The sequence below is a fragment of the Rissa tridactyla genome, chromosome 2 (genome assembly GCF_028500815.1).
Source record: "Rissa tridactyla isolate bRisTri1 chromosome 2, bRisTri1.patW.cur.20221130, whole genome shotgun sequence".
Classification (NCBI taxonomy): domain Eukaryota; kingdom Metazoa; phylum Chordata; class Aves; order Charadriiformes; family Laridae; genus Rissa; species Rissa tridactyla.
In genome coordinates, this window is record NC_071467.1 from 63852849 (window position 1) to 63863611 (window position 10763).

At 36.7% G+C, this 10763-nt stretch overlaps 1 protein-coding gene across 1 annotated transcript in view; it reads left to right on the forward strand.

The window, feature by feature from the left end:
- ZNF407 (zinc finger protein 407) overlaps positions 1-10763 on the forward strand; it is a 350778-nt gene that overhangs the window by 133067 nt on the left and 206948 nt on the right. Inside the window, exon 4 of the mRNA XM_054191717.1 lies at positions 4519-4593. Within this exon, the coding sequence (XP_054047692.1) occupies positions 4519-4593 (75 nt within the window). The remainder of the gene's footprint in view (positions 1-4518; positions 4594-10763) is intronic.

Genomic DNA, 10763 nt, shown 5'->3' on the forward strand with positions numbered 1-10763 from the left:
TTTCAAGGAGCTTTTTAAAACATCCTGTGTACTTGGGGTCTGCACATGTCATTCAGTAGCTTACCTGTATTCTCAGAATTAAATTCATGTATAAAGAGGTGCTGGACAGTTTTAAGGAGACGTAAAGGATATTGAGAATATGAATAAAGGGTTATTCATTGTTATTCTCCCGGACTTTTCTGCCATCATTGAACATTGTTGTCTGTAAGATAAATTTTCCAAGAGCAGTTGCCGAGAGCAATGTATCCTCTGAGAAGTGATTTAAAATTGCTCTTCAACTGCTGGATACCTTGTTTGTAGAGTCCCGCAAAAATAAATTTTCGTGCTGGTCCTCCTCAGCAGTTATGTGCAGTTACAAGATCACTGGTCTGTTGACATGGCTTCAAGTGACTTTCTGGTAGAGGTAAGATGTAGCTCTTTCCTTGGAAGTAGGGCAAGGCTCAGCGCTTGGTAAACACTCAAGAAATAACAGATTTCATGACTATGGTCCAGAATGCTTGTTTTGGAATGTGTTTGTTTTTTTAACTTGGCTTTTCACTAACCCAGCAATGTACATATTGAAAAGAAAAGAGCTATTACAGATTCAAAACATAATAAAACTTAGGATCTTTTGCCCTCTCAAAACAGGATACTTCACAGAGCACAATTCTCTCCCTGCAGAGAAAATGAGAGAACAGACAATACATGACAGATTGTTCATATTCCTTGGGTACTGCGATGATAAACATTGTACATGCTGTAGAACTTGTATTACGCTGCAATAAAAAGTGGAAGTAAAGATTGTCCAATATGTTTCTCTATTCACAGAATTAGAAGCCCCTTTGTTTCTTTTGTACATGAAAATGTGCTTTTATAACTGAAGACAAGTCTGTAGAGGCTCCTAAATCAGTTACAGACATTCTCAGAGTGAGTCCAAATACTGTTTGAAGACTGCCGTGGAATATGAGTGGACACGTTCTTACAAAGCCACAACTCTTCTAAAATGAAAACAGAATATTCTGCAAACTTATTTTGGGAAAGGTGCTCATATATTTATGATTGAAAGTTATTCTTATTTATAGTTGATGTGAAAAAAATTGTCCATAGGGAGTTTGGATGCTATTCTAAGGCTCTGTCATTTTTCAACTTGTCTTTAATTTATCCTAAAGTTTGAACATAGAGTGTATAAGACAGAGGATGTTGCTAGTTTGGAGACAGGGTAGTTGAAAATAACTAAAAAAGTTAAACCAACAGAATGCCATTGCAGGCAAACAAAAACCTACCAACTCACCTTTTTCTACTGCAAGAGGAAGCTTCTAGGAGCAGTCTTCCTAACAAATGGAGGGAACTCCCTGTGACCATGACTCTGATGTATAAACCAGACACTCCTGCCTTTCGAGACCTGACCCTGAGGAGAGCAGCTGGACTGTGACTCCTTGTCTTCATGTGGGTTGGGGATGAGTAAGGCCAGACTGGAGTTTGTAAAACTGGTTCCAGGCCTCTAGTCTGGCCTGGTTTGCATGTATTGGAAACAGCAGAGTCTGGGGCAATTACAGGTTTTTCCTGGTCCCTTTTGATGTCTTTCTGGCATTTGAACATTTCTATTTCCACTAGAATTTAAAAATAAGAAATGAGAACTTCAGCGAAGCCAGAAGTGGTGCTTAATGCAGCTGATGGAAACATTCCCTTTGATTTGAAGACATATTAGAGCAGCGTATCTTGAAAGCATTCACTCCTTACTGGTGCCAGCCAGACTTCCCTTAAGATTCATTTTAAAAGACCATGGCTAAGTCATGTCTGTCTGTCCAGTTCTAGCAATATCTTAGGAATAATTGATTTACCTCAGCAGAGGTACATAATATAGATAAAACCATTACTTTTAGACTACTAAAACCAGTAATTGCATAGAAACCCAGAGCTACTGAATGTATGGAAAACACTTTTTGTGTTTGTTTTGGAAAGCCAGCAAACACCTCTACCACCTCGGTCTTAAAATCACCTGCAGTATTTAGTAAACATAAACAAGTAGTTCCTGCACTTGTCTCTTTTTTTTTTTTTTTTTTTTTTTTTTTTTAGGTTGTCCTCAAACTCAGCATCCCAACCAAGATGTTTAGACTTTGCCTCAATTCTAAGGAAAAAATATCTTTTGTTTCAATAAGGGCTGTCTCTGTTGGTAATGTGTTGGGTTTTTTTTTAAATCCCGTTCTCAATTTCTTATGAAAATAACAACTTTGCTTTTATTTTTAAGGCCTAATTCTGTGAGGTGGGGAGCTGTTCCTGAGCTATGCTGAGCACTCCAGGCTTGCACGGAGGCAGTCTGCACTCCTCAAGTCTTAAGTCTTCAAGCCTTACATTAAAAGCTTAAAATGTTAGTAGGCGCTGAGACACACACTGAGTCAGTCTTCATTTTATTTGTGCTGTGTAACAGCAGCAAAATGGTTACTCAGAACGCAGATACAACAGCGAGGAGGCAGCTAACGTGAGATTAATTGCTTCACATTATTAACAAGGCCTTTGTCTTTTGATTTTGCAGAAAGGTACGTCTGTCTGTACCCCCTGCAGTTGTGCGGTGTAAGAAATGTTCAGCTTTTGTTTGGCAGCTTCAAGTACACAGGTTCAAAAGAAAAAAAAACACCTTCCCTAGAAATACTGCGTAGCTGGTTGTGATCTTTGTATTCCGTGTAAATAGCTAAGTATGCCTTTACAACTTCGATTGCACATTGCCCTTTCACAGTAGTATCTTTGGTTTTATTTTTCTTTTAGAGAAAAGGGAGAATGGAGGTTTGTAACAGGAAATATAAGTATATACCAAGTTAAAATCTGTTTGGTACCTTTCACGGCAGTGTGGAAATGGTTAGTATTTCTGCCAAGAAGCAAGGGCAGTATGTTTTAAATTCCTTGTGCTGTTATTAGAACACATTTTTTTAAATTTTTTTTTACAATTATTTTTTCTATGTACAGTAATTCTGATGACACTTGCATAGTAATGATGGTAACGGTGTGATAGATTATTCACAGTTGTAATGATTATGATGCCATACTTTTAAATTGTGTAGGGAAAAGTATTTAAGATATTTGTGTCTTTTTCTAAAAACCCAGGAAATTGCTGTCATTTAAATAAGGCAGAATTATATTCTTACACCTTAAGGGATGCGCAAGAGAGATTCTCTGTAATAACGTGAAAGTGCCCAAAGTAGATCCGACATGGAGAAGCTACATTAACATATTTGTAAAGGAAAAGTACTGTTTCTTGGCTTTTGTGGCTCTTATACCCCATAGTGCTAGTGTTTTACAGTCTTTCCATTGTCCATTACTGCAAACACGTCCAGATGAATTCAGCGTTTAATGTTAAAAATCTTATAACATGCCAGTTTGATTTGTAGCCCTTCATATCATGGAATGCTAATTAAAATCATATTTTTGCATATGTCATGCCTTTCATGTACATATGCAAATAGAGTCTATTGCCTTTCAGCTATTAGTAATTAACTTTATGAAGGACAGCTGTAATACATAATTAACAAAAATGTTTGCAAGCCCTTTTCACACTGAAAGTTGCAGCAGTAAAATTTTTGCTTATCGAGAGAACCATTTTAGTTTGAAGCTTCAGTCTGATATCTAAATTGTTTGAAGCAGTCACATGACATAATTAAATTGATGTTATGGTCTTATCAGTAGAAGAATGGTACTTGATAGGCTCCTATCTGTTTCATTATGTATGTCACCAAAATTAAAGCAAATTATCTGTGTTTTGTTTGGTAGAAACATAATGCCAGGTAGTCTATATTTTGTTTCTGCTATTGATGCTTTGAACAATGTCTTGCCCAGTTTGAACAATATTCCTGGTCAAAGTGTATTCACGAACATGTGCTTCGCCTTTTCTATCCTTTTTTTCACAAGGCTATAAAATAACTAAGGCTATTAATTTGTTTCTGTGTATATCTCTTTAAATAATTAATACAATGAAGTTTGACCAGACATAAGCAGTGATTAAAGCGTCTGATCTTGCTGTATTTTTGTGTTACCCATTAAAAACAATGGAACTACTTGTATGAAGAAGGGTCGTAGGATGGGCCCATTAGGCTTAAATAAATTTAAAGGTGTAACTAAAACTGTCTTAGTTTATAACATGAGAAAATGTTATTTAGGTAAAATAGAACACCTTATACAACATACTGTTAATATAGTGTAATTTGCAAAGGGAAGCAGAAGCAGGTTTTCTGTTCTTTCACCAGCAATGTGTGGTTGTGATTACTTTTCTGTAAGGAAAAAGCCAAGCGACTGCAATCTGAAGACAACCTGTCATTACAGAATAGACTCCCAGATTTAATTCGTAGTCTAGCAGAGTTCTTAAAAGTCCACACTTAAGAATATATGCTCAAGCGCGTGTTCAAAACAGTAAAATACTGTATTAAAAAAGCCCAAACAAACAAACAAAAAAAATCAACACCACCCCCCCCCCCCCAAAAAAAAAAATAACCCAAACACAAAGCTCTTAATAAAAAAATAACCTTCCTGTGTTTTCTCTTTGTTTGATAGGGTGGCGTTTGTGATGAAGAAACATTTGAATACTCATTTACTGGGCAAGCATGGAGTTGGCACACCCAAAGAAAGGTAAACTACTTCAAAATTCTTTCTCGTTTTGGCTTATACAATATGTGGAGGCCTTATCTGGAATATTTACCTAACCTAAAATGAAGTCACCTGGACCTTTAGCTCAACTCCAGCTATGGAGGGAACTAACATCCTTAAGTGGTCTGACAGCGTGGTGCTTATGTCACGAAAAAATAGAAATATTGCTCTAGAAAGCAATTCTATGTAAAATGTGTAGGATTTGCACCTTTTTGGATGTTTTTTTTGGCAGGTGATATTATTTTCTCAAAATTTCCATAGTTGTAACTGTCCCTCCATGTACAAAATGAATTTTTTTTTTCCTTGCTGGTCTTGATACTTATAGGTTTATAAAATGACTTCCCAAGATTTATGTTGATCACTGAGGTCAAAGCCGCAGAGGAATCAACAATAAAGTTTCCTCAGTGTTCTTGGGCAGGAACACAGTTCTGTTGGTTTGACTATTTTAAAAATGAATTAATTTATTTTTTCAATCTGCATACAGTTACTTATTTTCAAACTTTTTTTGCAAGCAGGTTGTTTTTTCTGTGGTTTAAAATATAACTATGTTTTACAAACTAAATGGCACTGTGATTGCAGATAAACGGATTTTGCATCAGATTTATTAGGCACATTGTGGCATAGATATTGCTATTTCATTGGATTTTTGGGGCAATTAAAAACTTCATATGTTTTGGATAGCCAAAAGATGACACATTCTCTTTCTGTCTGGGTAGATGGAGGTATCCTACCTGCAGGGTTCATTGATGGATGTTTGATGCTGTTTCAAGTATTACTGCCCTGTAACTCATTCTTCCAATGTAGGCTTTCATAAATAAAGAGTGTTTTCTGGTTTTGATATGAAAGAAGGGGGAAATAAATGATAGCTAGGAGTTGTAGGAGAACACTGCAGAACTGCTCCTGGGTCACGTTCGTTGCTTGTTAAAGAGCACTGGAAATGGTAGTAGATTAGACCTTTTCCTCACAAGTTTGTCACACTTAAATCACCGCATGACCCAAGAGTAGAGTTGTAAATTAACACACTTTATACACCTTATGTTTGACTAAGCACCTGTTTAAGTGGTGCTTATATTTTTAATAAGATTTCCTCTACAGAGTGTTTAACCAGAATTTCCCTAACACGTGGTTATTTAAAGAGTTTTAAGATGTTCGGTTTCATCTGAAATATAGAATGACACATTGAAACAACAATTACAGTTTCATCAAAAAAACATATCTTATTAAAGTTTATGCTGGTTATCTTTTGTCATAGTGCAACAATTACAAAAAAATGTTTTGCTCTGGTGGCTTATTTTGTAACTGGAAGCATTCAATGCCAATATGTTCTTTTACAAGGGGGTACTTACTGTATAATCATCATAAATACAACATGGAGATAACTTGCGTTACCCTAGTGAATATGTGCACAATAAAGGATACATACAATAGATTTCCAAATATAGTATCTTAGCCTGAGAGGCATATTTTTAGCGATCATCATCTTGAAATGAATTCCTAAACAAGCAGGATGCTATAATCTAAATCGGTTGTTGCTGGCTTTTGTTTGTGTGTTTCTTCTGAAAGCCTTCTGGCTCTTTCCATTTTCCCCATTTCTTCCCGTATTCGTGGAAGGCTTTCTGGCTGGCCTGCCAGCGTGGCGTGAGGAGGAGGAGGAAGGTCCCTCCGTGCGGTGGCAGGTTCATGGCCCTTGCAGCCCCAGCTGCCCGAGGAGCAGAGAACCCAGCTCAGACCTGCAACCTCCCTGCCCCATCTGCCAGCTCAGGCTGTTGCAGCTTCGCCCCTGGGCCAACGTAAACAAGCCATGTTTGGGTGACTTCATACTCTCTTCTTTTGAAACGTCTTCATCCATCTTCTGATGATTTCATATCTACAATACCTTTTTAGCTAGCGCTTCAGCTTAATGTAGAGCAGCATCAAATAGTAGTGTCAGAGCTACAACAAAGTAATTTTCTAGTAGCAGTCCCTTACTGGTGATGGTGGATGTTTAAGCCATGTGATCTAGTGCAGTGTGTACCAAACTGCTGTTGCTTTCCTTTCCACCTTTCCCTTCCTATTATGAAAGAGCTTGATGCCTTTTAATGGCTTTAGGAACCAAAGAAATCCTTCTTCAGCATGTTAAACAATCACTGTGGGTATAAACATATTATAAATTAAGTTATGTAGTTTTCTTACCTATTTAAAACATTAATGCCTTGATTATAATTTTGCAAGCTTGCTATTTTTTAATTTCTCTAGGACAATATAATCAGTTTATTCTTTATGTTTTGAATTTGATTCTGCCCTCTGATACATTGCATATAATAGCAAATACTAATAGAAGCTAGCTAAATAGGCTGTGACAATTAAATTAATAATGCATTTTATTTGCAAGTGTTTAGTCTTCATGGTTTGACTGATATATGCAAAGATGGTAATTTATTAAAAGTAAATTCATGTAATTGTACTACAGAGTTTGATGGACCAAAAAAAGTTGTCAGCATGACTATCATCAAAAACAGAAAATTGAAATAAGTTCTAAAGGGTGCTTGAAAAAAATAGTTATAACCCATACACCCTGAGAAATTGGTGCCCTTTAAACAAACTTCTCAGAAAGGAATTTTTGGTGACAAACATCAAGATAGTTCTGAGAAGGACAGAAAAAATACATTTACAATTTAGTAAGCAGTACTCAACTAGTGCACCTTGGTTTTGCTGCCTTTTCATAATCTATAACTAGTGCTTTTTTGTATGCATAAAAGGGAGGTGTTTTGGGGGCTGTTGAAGTGTTCACATGTAGAGATATAGAAAACAAGTATAATTCACAATAAGATTACTGCTAAAACATCTTTTATTTTGAGGTGGTTTTTTGGTTTGGTGGGGGTTTTTTTTGGGGGGGGAGACAAAATTAATTTAAGGGGAAAATACTGTGCAGTTGAAATTCACAGAAGCTTAACAAAATAGCCTTGTAGTAAAATGTCTGCACGTTTCAGCCACAAAAACCCCTACTGCCTAGTCCATTATGATCATTACCATTTAATAGCTAACTCAGAAGTGGAATGTTTTAACACAAAAATTCCTCTAAGGTATTTTTTCCTGTTATTGGAGCTGTGATACTGATTTATTGTCAACTTGAATGTGTCTCAAAACTGGCATGTTATCTGCGAAGTCCAAGGCCAGTACATATTTGTACTTCAGTGTCAGTAATCTTCATGGGACCTATAACTATATCTTATTGGCAGGATAAATCTTTGGCTACACCTTTATTGTGTCTAGGAGACAATGTGGTTGAGGACAAGGTGAATGCATCAGTAGTGTTAATGGTGCCAAGTTCTAATTTCTGTTACATCATTATATTACTTAGGCGTAAATTCTGGCAAAACACAGAACAAACAGAGATGTTTCACTATTGAGTTTAAGATGCATGCATACATACACACAAAAATATGAGCAAGAAAATAAAAATAAAATCACGAAATCATTCATCAGTGAGACTGAATTTTGCCACTATTAAGCACAACTATGGATTTTGAAATTTGTCATATGAAAATATCTATCCTTTAGAGGTTTTTTTTTTGGGGGATGACACCATTATTAGTGTACAATATGCATTTTATAGTATATGACACTTTAACTAGAATTTTATCTGATGCATCTGTTTAAACCATTTTTTATATAAATATACCAGAGAAAGGCCTTTTTTTTTTTTTGAGTACCTCATCTTCCTTATGAATTTTAAATGATGAATTGCTTCTGAAATAACTTTTTTGTATATGAGTAATCCCATTGAGTCAAATAGGATCATTCATATCTATAGAGTTACATGGAGCACAAACACTTCCTGAACTGGAATCTGTGTTACAAAACATTTTCTGTAAAGGTCATTAATAGTATGTCTGGGTTTTGTAAGGTTGTTCTGGCATTTCTTCATGCGCTTTAAAAATGGGATCGATGTTACGGTGGTAGTATCATTGTATGGAGATCATGTGATTTTGAAGTAATCTTAATTGATTGGAAAAGCTGTGTAACAATTTCAACTGGAGAGCAACAGCTGTAAGTAAATGCCTGTAAGTATGTAGTACCAGCCTAGATAGATACGAGCTGCTTTTTCAAAGAATGTTGGAAGATAGTGTACTTCTAAAACTTGTGTATTTTTTACACAGCTGCTTTGAAGTAAAAAGAGAGGAGTCAAAAAGTGAAAAAGGAGCATGTTGTTTAACGTGCTTGCATAAGCCCCCGTGAATTTTGGGATATCAAATGTTACTAACGTGTGATACAAATATGATAAAATACACAAGACTGCATGATGTGTCATTATTGAGATTGGCAAGAAAGGTAACCAGGAAAAATGAATAGGAGTTGGTATTTTGTAAATTTTGTTTTATTTTGTAATAAATTGCAGTGTCTTGGTATTTCTGTTTTAAGTGTAAAACTAGAAGTGCATGAAGAGCATCAGTACAACCCTCTTCTATTTAATTGAACCATTAATCCTTCTTTTGAAACATTTTTCTTTCTTTGAATGGAGAAGTTTCTTGTAGTAACTATTTGATGGGCCTGTTTTGGATAATATTGCCCTCTACCTGCAAAGTAAAAAGATGTTACAGCTGATTCTGGGGAAAACAAGTGGTAAAAGTGAGAGTGATGTGTCATACATACATATATGTATGCAATCATCTTGCAGTAACTTACCCATATTCTGAAAGAATGAGTAAATTTTACAGAAGGGTTTCCAGTTAGAGGTGTTAGTAGTATGTATGGATACACAGAGGAGAGGCTACCTGTAACCACGGGAGGGTGATGTGCTGAATCTTGTCCTCAAGCTTTGACGTCACCTTTTTCTGCTTCTTGCAAATAACTTAGAGCTTTTCAACGGCAGCCTAACATTACTAGGTTAACTGGATGGGAATGAAAAATTTAATTGATTGTTTCCTGCATTTGGCTTAAGAAGGATCTTGGGGAGTTACAGAATCATTCTTTAGGAAAGGCCTAACGAAGGAAATGTAGCTTTTCCTTGAAGTATTTACTAGTCAGAAGCTTGTGATGGGAGGAGGGGAGTGGAAAGGACTCAACATTTTAGCATTGGTTAGGAGCTAAAGTTTTACCCAAGATCTATGTTAAACTTTCTGTATTTTGGAGGCTTACTTGACCTTCGAAAAGCAGTATTTTCCTGTGGAGTTGAGCTCTGGGCTGGTGCTGTACTGTTTCGGAGCTTGCTGCCCAAGTGCTCTTCTCTGCCTGTGGCGGACCCAAGGAACACGAGGAAGCCATTAGGGTTACCTGAGCTTCCTCAGGTACTCGAAGTAGATGATGTGCTGAAAATTCACAGCTAGCTTTCCTCTTGCCTTGTTGTCTGTACATGCATCATACGTGTGTGCTTCTCTACGAAAAAAAGAGTAGGCAGCCATTTATACTTTTGAAGACTGTTTTCACAAAGACAAGTGATAAATTCAGCATCTTATCAGAAAAAAAAATAACAACTGAAGAATGCAGTAAAAGAACGAAGTTATTTTACTATTGCTTGTTATTTGTTCTTCCTATCAAATCCTGGCAATCTTATAGTTTAGTTCAGAAGGAGGGACGGTCTGAAGTAAGTTTATTTTAGTTGTCAGGTATGATGTGAGATGTTTTGGAAATATCTGTAGTCAGCAACAATCTTCTTGTTGGGAAGGCTTAGCTGCTATGGGCAGAAGATAGAGGGAATGCCTAATGGGATGCACACTGCCCGCAGTGAGCACCTCTGGCTAATTTTAAGCATCGTAACAAGATATAAATGATGATCTCATTGTATTCATAAACAACCAAGTACTGTCTAGAGCCTGGATTATTAGTTTCATTAGCAAGTGTATGCTAATGTTGTCTGTGGATCTGTGAAAGATGGTATGGGTAGTTGCTGAAAGCTGCAGGTTTTTTTCACAACAGTCTGTTTCCAAGGAAAACACAGTTTGTAGTTGCATGCCATCAGCCAAAAAGGAGTCAGCCGCAAACTGATCCCTCCTCTTTTGCAGTCATCTGAAAGTAAGTTGTTCCAGTCATATGTCCCAGCTTGCTTCTTCCACTGTGTAAGTCAACCATGCAGGCCAAGAGGGTAAGGATTAGGATGGCAATGTATCTCTAAATCCCTTTTTACCTGTGCAGGATTGGAAGCGGAGAGACCTGTCCAGGCAGTTACGCAGAGT